Genomic DNA, 17353 nt, shown 5'->3' with positions numbered 1-17353 from the left:
AACAACCAGGCAACATTTGAAAGTTTTTGCACCAGGTCACACGGTGATTGTGTAGCAGAGCCAAAGTCTCCTGATTCCTGGGAGTGAGTGCCTTCACCAGAGGACCCTTCCTCCCCCCTTAGGCCTTCTGATGCAGACAGTGAAAAGGTCAGTGATGTTGTTTACTAGCGAAGCTGTGCAGGAAAAGAAAGATGCGGGGGGAGAGGGGGTTCTTCTGATCAGCTGAAGAAAGAACAATTATTTTAAAGGGAGTTTTCAGCCCCACTTCATCAAGCACAAACGGATTATTTCTCTCTCCAAGTTTTCTGCCTTTACAAAAGAAAAGCAATTATTTTCATGGATTTCAGGGGGATTTGGAAGGCATCTGTAACCACAGACCCTGGTTTCTACTGAGCAAGTCACATGAGAGCCATTAACTCCTTCACAGCTGCTAGACTGTTTTTGTGTATTTTTAATAAATAAAAGATGTTGACTATAATCACTTCAAAAGTGTTGGGGGGAAGAAAGAGGAGAGGAAAGGTGTTGGGCTGATAGCCCGGGGGAGAGTGAATCTTCTATTTATCCAGCCAACATGTGCAGTGACAGTGCAAGTTTCCCCCACGCTAGCCCACCAACAGGCCTCCTCCCTGAGCCGCAGGCGCCATCCCCAGGGCTCACAGGGGTGTTCGGTCTCCATGGCCCATCCAGTCCATGGTCTCTCTTCTGAGACTCCCAGCAAGGGGGCCAGTTAGCACCAGTTTTGGTGGGAGAAGGGATGGGTTTAGGATGTAGACTGAGAACATCAACTCATTATACACAGGTCTCTGCTGTGATTTTCTGGCTCCAGCAAAACCAGGCTGGATTCAGACAAGCGACATCGCAGAGAAAGCCAGCACATCTTGTTATCTATCTTGTGAGCTGTTAAGTTCCTCCTTAGCAGCAGTTTTAATTGAACATCCATAATAACCTGCAGCTGCTTATAGAAAGTTTCTCTTTGATCCAGTAAGATGAGCAAAGAAGCAATTTTTAGAGGAGATCGGCTTAGCACAGCTCTGACTGGCTGAGCAAGGAGTCTGGGAGGCTCTCATCTGCCACACCTGGTAAAGCAGCTGCCTAGGGATCACACATGTCCCATTTAGGAGCACGAGCTGCAGTGACATGCAGGACATACTGTCTGTCAAGCTGCAGAGAGCAGATACAACAACAAAAAGGCAATTTCTGCAAAATCTTCTAGTGCTGCAGCCAGTTCTAAGGAAATACTCAGTGGGGGCCTGCTTTTCAAAACAGCTCAGCTACCACCACCGGTTAGGCACCGAAATGAAGTGACCGGATACTCAGAAGTACTCTGCACCCAGAAGTCTCCACTCTTGAACATCTGGCCAAGTCTTTAGGGGCCTATCAGGTCGCTGAGCTTCTCCAAGAACCTGGCCACTTGTTCTGGGGTATCTGGAAAGCCACCAGAAGCTGAACAGGAAGAGCTTAAAGTACAAAACAACTTGTAATGCATTAACCCGCCCCTCACCCCATGTAACAGTTTGTGTAGTGAAGTACAAAGTTGTCCAACCCATGACTAGACTGGAGGATTAGCTGGTCACGCAGCAAGGGGTGAATACATATACACATTGAAAGACGGGGACAGCAAAAGGACAGGCTGTTTATCTACAGTATGATTATACCCTAGGCAGCGGCAGGGCAAACTTCCCAACAATTCCCCCCGACAACAGGCCATGACAATACTGCGGCAGTGGCTGAGCATTCACTTGAAGAGGAGCGTGCAACCTACTGAATCATCAGTACCACTTCCTGCGACCCCTGAGTTTTCCTTGGCAGCCTCTTTGGGAAGGTCTAGTTATAGTTTGACCTTGTTTAACACACGAGACCCCAAATAAACCCAGCATGTGTGTGGTGGTGTAGCTGCAGGCATCAGCTAACTGGTCTGTGTGTCACAGTGAGCAAGTATGTATTATACCAACCATACCTGGATCCATGGAAATTCACTTTGCTCCATGTCAGTGCTCCAAGCATTGTATTTTCCAGCGTTGTTTAATCTAGCTAATTTAGGCTCCCAATAGTCTAGGTGGAAAAAAGGAAGAAGGATATATGGTAAAAATCAAGGAAAACTAGAAAGCCACTTGCTTCTCAGCATGCATACTTCAGTTCTTTTTTGGTTTGTCCTAAAGAAAGAGACTCCAGTACAAATACCTGATAAGCTGTAAAGCTGACAAAAGCTTCAGAGACATTGGATGTTATCAGCAAATAAAAATTGATCTTTGAAAACATGGTTATAGTCAGAAAAGTGGCTTTAAAAATAATATAATACCTAGCGCTTACCTAACACTTTTCATCAGCAGCTCTCAAAGCACTTTATAAAAGGGATCAGTATCATTATCCCCATTTTACAGATGAGGAAAACGGAGGCCCAGAACAGTGAAGTCATTTCCCCAACGTCACCCAGCAGACCAGTGGCAGAACTAAAAATAAAACCAGGTCTCCTGAGCCCCAGTCCTGTGCTCTAACCACTGGGAAACACTGCCTCCCATGGCACCCTTTTACTGAACGTACTACTTCCTTTGGCTTTGTCAGCATTAGGGTCTGGAGTCAAGTTACAACATGCAGCAGCCAGAGCTAGCGGTGGAGGCAGAGCCAAACCACGTTCAACATCCACTGTAGAAAGCAACCTAAGGTGCCACAAGTATTCCTGTTCTTCCCTCGGGAAGGGCACTGTTAAAAATCAATTGTTTCTCTTGTCTGATAGGTAATTTTCAAATATGTGTGACTTGATTACTTCTAAAGCAAATGCCTTCAGAGGCATCTGTCCCTCATAGGGAGCTAAATCCACAGGAAGTTTGAAGTCACCAAAATAAGCCATTTCTTTATTATCTCGGGGAGGAAATAGCATCTGAAAAGAGTATCCGTCCGTGGGTATATGGAACGTTACCAAACTCCCCATCAAAAGCTCACCTTTGGGATGGGAATAAGAGAGAGAAAAAAGACCCCAACATTGCTTGGAATGTCATTTTGCAGCGTTTTACTCCCTTATAATATTCATACACTGCACTTCTACCTCTCATTCCCCTTAAAAATAGCAATGCATCCTCAATGCCATTTTACAGCTGGAGAAACTGAGGCATTGGGGGGAGAAGCGACTTGTCCAAGGCCACTCATCAGGCCAGTGGCAGAGACAGGAATAGAACCCAGGTCTCCTGACAACCCTGTCCTTTACATTAGCCAGCACATAGAACAGGAGGAGCAGAAAAGCCTACCTCACTGTCAGAAGACTACAGTGATATTGGCCTGGTCTACACACTTAAATTTTGTCAGCATAGTTCTGTTAATTGGGGGGAAGGGCAGAAGGGGGAAATCAGATCTCCTAGCTGACACAGTTATTCTGGCAACCTCCTCCCCTCCAGTCTTCTGTAGGTATAGCTAATGCTGTTCAGGGAGGCAGTGTAGCTATCCCATCAGAACTCCTTCTGTCAGCATAGCTATGCCAGCCAAGCTCTGCAGTGTACACATGGCCTTGGGCTGCTCAGTCCTGCTCCGACTCTGGGCCTGCAGAACCAAGAGCTTTCTGAAGTCTGACCGCCTGTTAATTACTGAAATGATGCCATAAGACAGTAGCATGCATGAAACACAGAGAGGCAGAGAAAATCTACAATTGCACTGCCTGGTGCCAAGTCGTATTACTGAAGACCATGTCTGATCTTCTCAAATAATAAAATGTTCTTCTACCATGTGTTTAAACTCACTGATGTGATGAGAAGCACTGATCTGTGAATCAAGTATAAGTCCATTCATTAGGCCCATTGGTAACTTGCACTCTAGAGAGAACACAAAAATGGTTGATGACTGATGAGCTGCATTCCATAACTTATCAGGAAAAAGAGGGTCATTCAGAGTCATGTTTGAGGAGCTGGCTGGGCCTTTCTGATGAGATCACCCTTCGTACCAACTCCCAGTAGGGCACATTTGGGACTTCATCACTGTTTAAAAAAAAAAAAAAAGAGAGAGAGAGAGAGAGAGAGAGTGCTCTGTATGCCCAGATGATCAAAATCATCTCTGCGTTCAATTCCCTCAATTAAGAATTCATAGGTGGTTTTAGGGAATCAACGAATGTAAAGTTAGTACTTTGAATGCTATACAACACTTCTTTTAAAATTCAATTTACTATAATCACTCCATGAGCTCCCCCTTTATAATATAGCCATTTCCTCAATTCAGATTCTATTCCGCCATTACTGTCCCATGCCCTGAAAGGGAGAGAGAACTTTGTAACTAGACTCCTGTATATTAGAATGATCATGATTAGATTCAGTACCTTTTTCTACTACGATAAAGGAGGCCTGCATTCCAGCTTGCTGATATTCCCCCACTTCGGTGTCTAAAAGCCACATGCCAGCTTTTGATGGGGTCATTTCAATAGTTCGAAATGAGCCTTTAAAATAGAGAGGAGAAAAATAAATCCTTTTACACAGATTCATGCTGTGGTAACAGTAACTCTGAAGGGCTGATGCTGGTCCCTGCTCCTCATTTTTGCAAATGGGGGAAACTGAGGGACAGAGCAGGGAAGGGACTTGCCCATGTTCACACAGCAGGTCAGTGGCAGACTGTCTCCCACCTCCCCTATACAAACCTGCTATGCCGGATCAGGACATCAGTCCATGCACTCCACATCCATCTCCAACCTTGCCCAGTAACTTACATTTCAGAGGAGGGCGGCCTCCTCTCCAGTCCCACCTCCCCAACTCAATGAGGTAGATGATGCTGGGGTTGGGGAAGTCCTTTCCGACCTTACAGGAAATGAACAGCTAGTACCTTGCAACACAAGACTTGATCATCACTATTTTAATGGGCCCAAACCATTTTCTGCTTCTGCTGATCTAATGACACTGAATTTTAGTAGAGTCACCCCAACATTACCAAGTGTACGGTTTAGCCTCATAATTAGGAGTATAAATGACAAGACCACTGAGCTGATACGTACCTGGAAGGAGAGGATAGACACCAAGCTGATGCCCAGGGACTTCTGTGAAGGTCTGACCATGAAAGTGAACCACGTGAATATCTTTTGACCCGCCCATATTCAACAAGTGCCATCGGACCAGTTCATCTTTATACATCCTCAGTCCTTGCAAGTGATATATGATCCCATTAATGGCTGAAAAGAAAAATATTACAAGGGATAAAAGAAACTACAAACACTCCAGCTGAGAGACAATAAAGATATCAACTAGAATTGGACCAGAGGATACAGATTGGATCTCGATCCAAATGTCCCCAAAGCCTATAGAGTTTCAGATCAGGTGTCCTGGTCCATGCCAATCTCTAGTGTCAACATATAATAATGACCTTCTCAGTTAATAAATTAAGTGTCATTGCAAGTGTAATTGATGGTCATTCAAATAAGCAAGAATGCTTTCTACCTTCCTGGTAGAAACAAAATGAACAAAAACCCCAGAAACTCTTGAACAGTCAAAAGTAGATAGTGTTGAAATTTATCTGTTTGAACAAGTCGAACATGAGGCCAGCTTGATTCATAAAGCCTATATGAGGGGGCCTAAATTAAGTTGATTCCTTTTAAAGGGTCATTATCAAGTGGGTGTTGCAGCTCTGAAAATTTCAAGGGAAAATCCCCCAGGATCCCTGCTGGCCGTGGGAAAAAAAAAAGTCTCAAAAACATCAATCAAGTGTTACGCAATACCCAAATGTCTGCCTGAGACTGCAAACAGCCTAAAGCAATAGCTCTGAGAGGTGTGACCTATCCACTTCATATGAATAGTGCATTGATTCTGAAATGTAAAGGTGACGATTTAAATGTTAACTTTGTTAAATATTTTACTACTGATCATTTTAGTGGAAACATCCAGTGAATATGCTTATTCCAATCCCAAACTGCCTCTCATCTCCTCGGTTGGGGGATTAATATTAAAACAAACTAACAGAGGTTCCTGTGTTGATGGCAATATTCATTATCATACTAAATTCAGAAAAACTCCATTTTTCAAATTTAAATCGAAGTGCCACAGAATTCACAGCCTGCTGCACCTGAATGCCAGAGAATTCAGAGACCAGGCCACGGGATTTAAGCACTGCTTGCTGTAGAGTACGGGGGATTGAATATAATGAGACAGACTCTATTAATGTCAACAGATCTGACTTGTGCCTGACTTTAAGGATCACATTTTAAAAACGTGGCTTCCATTTTTGCGTACGATCACTTATTCACATAAATAGTAGTACTAACCGGCCAAGTTTCCAAAAGAGGTCTCCCATTTAGGCACCTAAATGAAGTGATCAGATTTTCAAAAGTGTGCATCACCCAACAGCTCTCATTGTTGTGAATGGGGGGAGCTGCTGAGTTCTGAGCTCTTTGGAATAACTGGCCACTTCTTTTGGTACCTAAGTGGGAACTGGACTCTTCTGAAAAGCCAGATTCTGTTGTGGGTGCCAGGCACATCTGAAAATCCACCCCCTATGCACAAACTCCCTTCTGTGCCAATTAGAGCTGGCTGAAACCAGGATGTTCTGTTTCATGGAGAATTTCACAATTTTTATGAAACACAAAAAATGTATTTTTGTGGGAAATTAACTAAAACTGATGCAATTTTGCCAAAAATTTTGGTGTAATCAGATCAGCATTTTCAATTCAATTGAAAACTGTTTCAGTTGAAATTTCCCTACCAGCTCTCTTGCTAAAAAACAAACAAACAAACAAACAAAAACAAAACAAAAAAAACCAACAGATGGAGCCTGTGCTAGGCCTGGCTGAAAATTCTCTTGAAACTCCTTTTTGATGGAAAATTGATTTTTTTAAATGAAATTCTCACAGAAAAGGTTCTGTTTTCCATGGAAAACTTCAACTTGTGTTGAAAAACTGAAGAACCAGGGAGATTATGGTTTTCAGCCCAAAACTTCCTGTCCAAAACCTGAAAAATTCATTTTTTTTTTGGCAAAAAGTCAAAATTTTCTGTGGAAAATTTTAACAAAAAACATTTTTTCTGTTTTTGTCAACATTTTCCAACCAGCTCTAGTCTATATGCATATTCTATTTTTATATGCACAAGGAACAGTGCATATTAAAAAAAATAAAAAAAATAAAAAAAGGTTCATCCAAATGATGTGTGAGCACAAAGTTGCAAGTGCACCAAGAGAAGCTGGGTTGAGGTCTTTTTAACGCCTTCCTCTTCCCTCCCAACATGAATAACCGACAAAGGAAAACATTAGTACCATGGAATTTATGGTATTTTTGCACTTCTGAGGTCTTCTCAGTGTAAGTCTTTTTGGAATGCTTATTGAAGTACCAGCTTCTCTCTTCATCAAAGACCATAAAAAGCAGGACAAACTCTCGGGTATCTACTGGCCTGTTACTTGTACTGAGGGTTCCCTTTTGACAAATCAAGATTGGACCAATCAAGCCTGAGTGAATATCTTTCTCCTGGAAGGCAATAAATACAAATTAGAAGTAAAAATTAGGGTTTCCCAAAATACGTCATTAATAACAATTTGCATATTCACAGGGGCTTTCATTTGAGGATTTTCTCTTACAAATGTTAAGATTGGTGCACAGGAATTGCCAGACTGGATCAGACGCGAGGCCCGTCCAGTTCAGCATCCTGTCCCCAGCAATGGCCAGTGCCAGATTTTTTTTCATGTTTTTTAAATAACCCTAAACGTATGCTGCCAGTCTGTGATCCCTGTCTAGTTCTGCAACACCCTTTTTGAGATGGGTGGCCAGTTCCACACATACAGTATCCAGAGGAGGCTGTACCACTGATTACAGGAACGATTATAATGCCATTATATATTGTTCCCCCTCCTATTCTGTATGCATCATAACATTTTGTTTGCTTTTTCAACTGCAGCTGCACATTGAGCAGAGGTTTTCATTGATCTGTCTGCAGTGATGCTCAGGTACCGTTCCTGAGTTGATATGGTTAATTTAGAACCACATAAAGTGCAAGTAGTTAATGCATACAGGACAGAAAATGTTAATTTTGTATACATCAATACTGAATTTAATCTACCATCATGTTGCCCACTCAACTAGCTTGGTTAGGACCCTTTGAAGTTCCTCACAGTCTTCTCAGGACTTGGCGAACCTAAATTAATTGTAAAAAGAAGAACAGGAGTACTTGTGGCACCTTAGAGACTAACAAATTTATTAGAGCATAAGCTTTATATGCATATATGCATCCGAAGAAGTGGGCTGTAGTCCACGAAAGCTTATGCTCTAATAAATTTGTTAGTCTCTAAGGTGCCACAAGTACTCCTGTTCTTCTTTTTGCGGATACAGACTAACACGGCTGTTACTCTGAAACCTAAATTAATTGTGTCATCAATGGATATTGCTACCTCACTAGTCACCTCCCCCTCTTTCCAGGTCATTAGAAAAATGTATTGAACAACACTGGAGCTAATACACAACCTTGTGACCCCTTGCTGTTAGCCTTTTGCCATCATGAAAACTGACCTTTTAATCCCACTGTTTGTTAACTCTTTTAACCAGTATTTGATCCATGACTATACTCAGCCTTGCAGTCTATGACTACCTACTTTCTTCAGTAGCCTCCTGTGCATGACCTTGTCAAGGGCCTTTTGAAAGTGTAAATAAAATATGCCATTTGATTCTGCTTTATCCGCTATTTTACTGACACATTCAAAGGATTCTAACAAATTAGTGACACAACTTTCCTTTTCAGAAACCATGCTGGATAGACCTTATCATACCATGATCTTCCAGATCTTTTATTTATTCTAGTTGAATGATTATTTCAACCAATTTACCAGGTAGAGAAGTAAGACTTAATTAATAAAGGTTGGGTAAAGGTCCCATTTTACAGATGAGGAACCCAGATCCAAGATGTATTTGCACATCACATTGCAAACACGGGGGCTGGACGAATCTCTCAGCTATGCTATATTCCTAACTAAGGGCCTGATCCAAAGTCTACTAACTCAACAGAAACACTTTGGATCAGGCCCTAAATTTGGGATAGAGGGCCTGATTCCCCATTGCCTTGTGTAGTTACTGAACTCTATGCAAAGTGGCTATGAAATGCTACCAAATCAGAGTTCTCCACCCACTCATGCCAGTGGCAGCAATTTATATTCACTTTCCATAGGCATAAATGATTAGATGAGGAACAAGAGAGTCATGAATCAGGCCCAAAAGAATAGGAAGCAATGCAAAGTGCTGTGAAACCAGTATTTCAGCAACAAGACATAGTAGCTGTTATCCAACAGACTCCAGCACCCTTCTGCTTAGATTTCCTTACCGGGTTTACACCGGAGTAATAGGCCCAGGACCTACAGGCTGCCCCAGGTTGTATAGGTCCAGACCGCTTGGTTGCAAACCATACATAGGTATAGGTGTCATTTGGCTGAACTGCATCATCCTTTTTGAACCAGTCTGGAGACTCATCTTCATAACTCCTTCCCTCAGAGGATTTCTCATAGAAAAGCCCATGGGAATGGAGGGAATATGGTCTGGATGCCAGATTTTTAAAATGAACCTAGAAAATAAATAAAGGCAGATTCTCGATTAGCAGATTTGGGCCTAAACCAAAACCCCAGGCATAAAACACCCATGAACTGTCTAAAGTACAAATTCAGGATTCAGATTTGTCTACTGATTATGGGCTAGATTGTGCCTGGTTGGAGGTGGGGAGTGTAACTCCTGACACATCTTTCTGGGGTGCAGCGGACTCCACTGTTCACAGCTAGTAGTAGGTGGGGAGCAGGGTAATGGCTCCGCCTACTCCCTGCCCCCTTTTCAGCACTGTTCCCAAGAGGGAGCAAGTTGGTAGCAGCCCCTGTATTCCTCTGAGAACCCCAATTCCAGGCAGGTCGACCATGGGTTGCACAAGGGGGATAGGGAGCCTTTATTCTTTCCTACATGTGAGCACCCCAGCCTATCAGTGAGGCATCTGTGGTGATCACTGTTGTCGGGGTTTCTGTTGAAAAGGGATACCCATACAGATATTTTGTGGCTTTGACCAGCACTGTAATGAGCTGAGGACATTGGGTGGAACTGTGAGCTATTTGTGTAGGTTGTGTTTGCTTGGTATGTATACCATGCTTAGCCAACCTTGTAGACTTTGCATATGTAGTCTTGCATATTGTACCATGAACGTCGTGGCTGCCATGTGTCCTAGTAATTGTAGGACAGTGTGAGCCCGAACTTCAGGACTAACTTGTACCCCTGCTTCTCGTGGGGAAGACTGTTCCACCGCCTTAAAGAGCTCATTCACTTGAGTGGCTACAACTTGAGCTAAAGCTCCATAGCTGGCTGTGAGTGTGGGGGGACTGTGACAACTCCTGTCCTCTGAGAATGGGCTCAGAGGGGGGACCTGTAACACATACTGACCAGCGAGTTACATTTACACGAGAACTGCTCAACATTTTACATCACAGTATTTTTAAGACAAAAAATGACTTTTCAGACAAATGGAAACATTTTCATTTTTTTCTAAAGTTTCAGGTTTTTCATTGAAAAACTTTTTTCAGTAAAGAATTCATGTTTCAGTTAAGTTTTGGGGAAAATTTTCAGTTTTCACAGAGCAAACTTTTGTAGAACTAAAAATCTCCCCCCCTACCACCACCACTTTTTGGTTTTGTGTTAAAACACAAAGCTTTTTTGGGTGGGAAGTTGAGAAAAAAATTAATTTTACAAGATGTCCCACCAAAAATGACTGATATTTTTCAACCAGTTCTAGCTCAGCCTCTTCAGATCCTCGTAAGAAACCTTCATGCACCAAACACTGAAGACTTGACTTACTTGGATGACATCATCTACCTCAGCCCTGATAACAGGACCCAGGATACCCAGATGTTCGTCATACTCCCCTTCAGGCTCCCGAGTTGTAAAGGTACTATCCACATAGCTTCGGAAAATCACTTTTTTGTATATGGTGTTGCCCCCATCATGGCTGGTTCTGTCATTCCTCATTGTGCTGAGGGGAACATAATGGAATTAGAAAAATTATGGAATTAGAACATAATGGAACATAAACATCATGGAATTAGAAAAACTGACATCTTATGATGAAAATTAAAGACCTACACATAAAACCCCCTCAAGATGTAGTCTGAGAAACAGTTACATTTACTGTTGGAATGCTTTGGAGGAAAAAGAATCAACACAAATGTCAGTGATTCACACTGAAAATGTATGATCCAGGGTATTAAAGTGATACAAAATGATATCACTACATTCCGTTTTTCTCCACAGTGATTCCACACCAAATTTGCTCAGTTTGCAAATCCTAAAATAGTTTTTCTAACTACCAGTGATGAAAATTTTCTCTAATATCTGAAAATCCATCTGGGCTATTTATACCTCTTACACCATCATCCATAAGAAACTGAATCAGCACTTAGAGTTTTGGTGAGGCAATAAGAATCCAGCTCCCTCTCCCACAGATGTATCAGCACTGGAGAGCTAATGGGAATAAAGGATGTAATTAGTTATCAGCTATAATTCAGAGCCGCATGAGGAAGTGATGCTGACAGCTCAGTGAGAAGGTGTCCCTTTGCATATTTGCCATCTGATCACAACCACATTTAAAGATGCAACTGAACTGTGGAGAAATAGGAGTTTAGTCCCCCATAGTCACCTAAGGTACATCTACACAGCCCACAGCAGACTCGGGCTTGCACTACCCAACTAAAAATACAGTAACTCCTCACTTGAAGTCATCCCGGTTAACGTTGTTTCGATGTTATGTTGATCAATTAGGGAATATGCTCGTTTAAAGTTGTGAAATGCTCCCTTCTAACCGCCGTTTGGCAGCCGCCTGTTTTGTCCACTGCTTGCAGGAAGAGCAGCCTGTTGGAGCAAGCTCGTCGGGGCTTGGAACCAGGGTGGACCAGCAGCCCTCCCTATCAGCTCCCCCCTCCCCTAAGTTCCCTGTACAGCAGCTGCCTGCAGTTCAGCTGTGTCCCTCCCCCCACTGCCATGTGCTGCTCCTGCCCTCTGCCTTGGAGCTGCTCCCAGAGACTCCTACTTGCTGTACGGGGGAGAGGGGGAAGAGGAGGGCTAATGTAAGGTGTCTCCCCCTCTCCCTGCACCCCGCTTACCCCAAATTCCATAGAGTGTGCGGGGGGGGGGGACACACTATGGAGATCTCAGCAACCTGATTTAATTAACAAGGCAGTGTACTTAAGCCTGGGTTTAGCTACTTAAAGGGGAAATGCGCATTTTTTCTCTCACACACAGGGTGTGTGTCTCTGTCTGCCCTCCCTCCTTTCCTGCTGCCTCATAGAGTGTGAAAGTTAACCCTTGAGGGCTCAGTCAATTGCTAGTTCATTTAGCAGGGAGACATTCCCTGGGAAATATCCCACCCTCTGACTCCTCCACCTCAACCAAGCTTCACAATCATCATCGCTGTGTACCAATATTAAATTGTTTGTTTAAAACTGAGAGAGAGAGAGAGAGAGAGAGAGAGAGAGAGAGAGAGTGTGTGTGTGTGTGAGTGGTGAAAAAAATTTCCCTGGAACCTAACCCCCCCATTTACATTAATTCTTATGGGGAAATTCGATTAGTTTAACATCATTTCACTTAAAGTCGCATTTTTCAGGAAAATAACTACAAGGTTAAGTGAGGAGTGACTGTAGCTGCGTAGATGTGGCTTGGGCTTTGAAGCCTAGGGAGGGGGGTGGGAGTCAGAAACCAAGTGCCAGCCTGTGCTTCAGTTTCAGAGCACTGTCTACACAGCTATTTTTATAATGTTAGCACAAGGTCAAGTATGTTGAGCTGCACTTGGAAGGCTTGCTGCCACAGACTGTGTAGATGTACCCTTAGTGGAAAGATCACTACTCCTCTAGTGCCTAGAGCAGGGGCGGGCAAACTTTTTGGCCTGAGGGCTGCATCAGGTTTCATAAATTGTATGTAGGGCCAGTTAGGGGAGGGGGCCATGGCCCGGCCTCCAACTCCTATCTGCCCCCACCCCTGGACTCCTGCCTCATCCAACCCCCCCGCTCCCTGTTCCCTGACTGCCCCCGGACACCTGCCGCCCCATCCAACCCCTCCTCTCATTCCTGACATGCCCTCCCCCCGGGACCCTTGCCCCATCCAACCACCCTTTCTCCCTGTCCCCTGACTGCCCCTGGAACCCCTGCCCCTGACTGCCCCTTGCCACCCCATCCAACCCCCCCTCCTTCCTGACTACCCCCCGAGGACCCCTGCCCCCATTCAACCCCCATTCCCCCCCAACCACCATCCACACCCCCACCCCCTGACCACCACCCGAACTCCTCTGCCCTCTATCCAACCCCCCACTCCTTGCCCCCTTACTGCGCTGCCTTGAGCAATGGTCGCTGGCGGTGCTACAGTCGAGCCACGCCGCCACCGCGCAGCACAGAGCACCGGGTCAGGCCGGGCTCTGCAACTGCGCTACCCCAGGAGCTCACAGCCCTGCTGCCCAGAGCATTGCGCCGGTGGCAGCGGAGCAAGCTTGCGAGCTGAGGCTGTGGGGGAGGGGGGACAGCAAGAGAGGGTCCGGGGCTAGCCTCCCGGGCCAGGAGCTCGAGGGCCAGGCAGGACGGTCCCGCAGGCCAGATGTGGCCTGCGGGCCGTAGTTTGCCCACCCCTGGATTAGAGCAAAGGCCCTGGGATCATCGCTTCCTCATGTGGCTCTAAATTTTAGCTGATAACTAATTACAACCTTTATTCCCATTAGCTCTCCAGTGCCGATACACCTGTGGGAGAGGGAGCTGGATTCTTATTGCCTCACCAAAACTCTAAGTGCTGATTCAGTTTCTTATGGATGTAGGTTCTATTCTCAACTCTTCCAAAGACTCAGGGACAGATCCTCAGCTGGGGGAAGCACCATTGACTTCGCTTGTGGTATGGTCATTTATATCAGCAGCTGAGTATCTGCCCCACACAGGGCAAATCATTTCAATATTTGAGCTTCAGGATTTTTACATATGGAGAACTCTGGGCAATCTTGCAAATACAAATAATGAAGGTGGAGCTGAAGCAGGGTTCTACATGGGGAAAGTTGGGAAGGGGGAAATAGACAAGTTTGTCAAGTAGCCTGGAAATACAATTTGAAAAATACACAATTCGGAGACTGAATTTGCTGTAGTGAAATTTCCGCTCCTGTTCTAAAATCACCAGACAATGAAAATTCAGGCTGTGCAAATATTTTTGTGGGTAGCAATTTTAGAAAGAAAGAAAAAAGGCAGATTTTGCACAGAAATATGCAACCACTGGTAATTTTGCATGGTTTGATTTAAGTGTTGATGTTCATCACAATGAAATTTCAAATTTCTAACAGGTTGAATTTCTCTCTCAGAAAAACGGGATTACAAATGCTTGTTGGGAAATAAAGCCACTTTTTCCAAATCAAAACAAAATGTGAACATCTCAAATTTGGGGTTCATGCGCGATGGTCCAATCAGTTCTTGATCTCTGCTAAGACTAGCAACAAGGGGGTTAATTAAAATCATCTATGGTGGTGGTGATTTGCATGATGTGGATATTTATCTGCTGGGAACTGGACAGAGTCAAACTCCTCATTTTGTATTGGAGATTGAATAAAACTTCAGAGGTGGGAACTATAAGGCTGGAATTTTCAGTGGGGCCTAAGGGTGTTAGGCACCAGCTCCACTGAAACTCCCTTAAGTCACTTTGAAAAATCTCTACCTAAGTCCCTACCTACCCAAGCTGGATTCAAACTGGCAACCTATAGGCTCTCTGTTGACTGAGCCCCAAACCATCCCATCCACACGTACCAAGCTGAGGTATTGATGTGGGCCTCATTACTGTAGTATCTGAGCACCTCCCAATCTTCAATGCATTTATCCCCACAAAAGCACCTGTGAGGTAGGAAAGGGCTTTATCTCTGTTTTACAGAAGGGGAACTGAGGCACAGAGAGACTAAGTGACTTGCCCAAGGTCACACAGGAAGTCCCCGGCAGAGCTGGGCGTTAAACCCAGGTCTCCTGAATTTCAGGCTAGTGCCCTAAAGCACTGGTCCTTCCTCTCTTGCTCTTCACCTACTGCATTACAGACTGTTAAACTGAACAGCACTTGTGTGATTAAGAAATCCCATAACCCTTCAACAACAGTAGCTTTGCTGTGGGACAGCTATCTGAATCAGTGGCCTGGGATTTAGCAACAGGGTGTGAGGCAAGAGAGAGGAAAAATTTGGCCCCACCTTTTCTTTAATCCTGCATAGTCCCAGATGACCTCTTCGGCTGTGATGTAGTATCTCCTCATGTTCCCTCTGCTACGTAGATAATGCACAGCAATGTCATCAGGGTTACGGACATTATTAATGTTGAATCTGGGGTCTGTTGTGTATGGATCATTGAAGTCTGCGTATTCATATGAATATAGGTTATCTGCAATTTCCTCACTATCAGAGCCTCCTGGTACATACTCCTTGTAGTCCCCATTCCCACTGGGAAGCCCTATGATGACTGGCTTAAATTGTCTTGGGGTCAGCGTGTAGTTAGTCCTGCTTGGCAAAACCAGGAGGTTGGCCTCACTGGGCAATGCTGTATTGTTGGTCTCACAAAGGGACACTGTGTGGTTGGCCTCACTGGACAATAATGTGCAGTTTTGCTCTCCAGGTATCTTTGGGGGTCTCACACCTCTGGGTGTCAATGAGAGACTACTATACTTTTGATTATCTTTTTTCCTCCTTCGGGTCTTGATGCGAGTCACAGATGTACTCAAGGTACCATTCACATTTCTCTCTTTCAGAGTTGGATGCTTGCTGCTTACTTTCCAATGACCCTCTGTAAACTGTGAGTAGCCTTTGAATTTTCCTTGCTTCTTCTTATTCAGGGATACACTCTCTCTTGTAGGCATTGTAGCATTTCTGGAATGATTCTGGAATGTATCAATAGCCTGAGCTGAATTTGTCTCCATCCCATAACTCTCCTTCCCAGAGGCCAAATTCCTTTCCTCATTCATAATTTTAGATGAAGACTTCATACCCCTTGGCGACAGCTTTCCCAGCATGTCCTTTGTCTCCACCGGGCTGCGAGTAGGAATTAAGATATCCGATGCATAATCTAGAGTAAAATTTCTTTCTTGTTTATCTTTGGGTAGTTCTAAGTCCGGGAGATTGAACATGTTTAACTCATTGTTTTCTGCCCTGTGTCCCACAGCAAAAGTCAAGTTATCTGCATGTTTGGGAAATTCAGCATTTTCTTTCTTGGCTTCCTCCTCTTCTTCCTCCTCCACGCCCTGGTCTTCAACATATTCATTTGTAAGTTGGTCAGTCCCTAATATATCTGAACTGGAGATATTCTCTGCATGGTGAGCAGAAAGAGATGCTCTGTCTGAACTGGTGTTGCCAAGAGAGGAAAAACTTTTATTTTGCTGTATACGATCGAAGAGGGCTCGCATCTTTTTAATGGCGTAAAACTTAGTCTCCATCAGGTCTCGCCTTTCCCTATTTCTACTGAAATTGTATTCTCCTCGTGAATTTTCCTCTTGCGGCTCCTCTGAATAGAGTGTTGCAAAGAAGGACTTCATGCTGTCCCCTCTGTGAGGTAACAGTTCTGCTGCATCTTTTGTTTGGGCTTCTTCCCTGGTCCTCAGTAGTTCACCTGCAAGTGTTTTCTCATAATTTCCTGACATCTGACTCTGATTTGCTTCATAGTCACTTTGGTTTCCAGCTTCAGATGCCAAGTCAGGACTCACTGTTGTGGTGACTGGCAGTGAATGTTCTTCTGCTGCCACTATGTAATCTTTATGGAGGAACCCAGCCTTGGTTGGGAGAGGAGCAGTGCTTTGTGTTTCCCAGAGCACATCAGTGTCCAAGGTATCACTGTTCTCCATGAATGGCGGATCTGAGCCAGCAGCCACATCAGCACTTTTAGTGCTGGTGCCAAAGTTCTCATCTATGGCCAGAGCAGTAAGATTCTGCATTTCTTCCTGGACCATTGATTTATTCCTAAATGTCCGAAGTCCCAAACTTGAGGCCAGAAAATCTTGGTAATCAAAATCATCAGAAGACTGCTGGTTTTTTTCTGATGTTTCTCCTGTTTCTCCTCCAGTTTGGGGTGAGGTGACAGGCACATTTTTAAAAGTCTTCTCAGAGGAGAAATGTATGATTTTGTACGAGTCATCCTCATCGGAATAATAATCTACATCTTTTTCACATTTGGCATCTTTAAACCTCAGCCTCATGCCATGGCTCATCTCAGGGGAACCCCAGGATGCAAAAAGCCACGTACCTGCAATTGGGGAAAAAAGAAAAAAAATGGTACTACATATTATTTGTATAGCTTGACCCCCACCTATCATGTCCCGTCTAGATTGTAAACTCTCCTGGTCAGGGGCTGTCTTCTGTGTTATTAGTCTGTACAGCACCCCACAATATTGCTCTGGTCCTTGATTGAGATTCCTAGG

The 17353-nt window shown here is 44.1% G+C and overlaps 1 protein-coding gene across 1 annotated transcript in view; it reads right to left on the bottom strand.

Moving 5' to 3' along the window:
- The window catches only part of LOC101941765 (coagulation factor V-like), a 65711-nt gene that overhangs the window by 8860 nt on the left and 39498 nt on the right, over positions 1-17353 (bottom strand). Inside the window, exons 13-20 of the mRNA XM_065573709.1 lie at positions 15144-17178; positions 10757-10931; positions 9255-9491; positions 7207-7414; positions 4964-5137; positions 4298-4414; positions 3729-3800; positions 1958-2052 (exon numbers count right to left, since the gene is read on the bottom strand). Coding sequence (XP_065429781.1) covers positions 1958-2052; positions 3729-3800; positions 4298-4414; positions 4964-5137; positions 7207-7414; positions 9255-9491; positions 10757-10931; positions 15144-17178 — 3113 coding nt within the window. The remainder of the gene's footprint in view (positions 1-1957; positions 2053-3728; positions 3801-4297; positions 4415-4963; positions 5138-7206; positions 7415-9254; positions 9492-10756; positions 10932-15143; positions 17179-17353) is intronic.

This window comes from Chrysemys picta, chromosome 1, assembly GCF_011386835.1.
Source record: "Chrysemys picta bellii isolate R12L10 chromosome 1, ASM1138683v2, whole genome shotgun sequence".
NCBI lineage: Eukaryota > Metazoa > Chordata > Testudines > Emydidae > Chrysemys > Chrysemys picta.
Note: the sequence above shows the minus strand (reverse complement) of the source record. Positions and strands in the feature narration are given on the sequence as shown.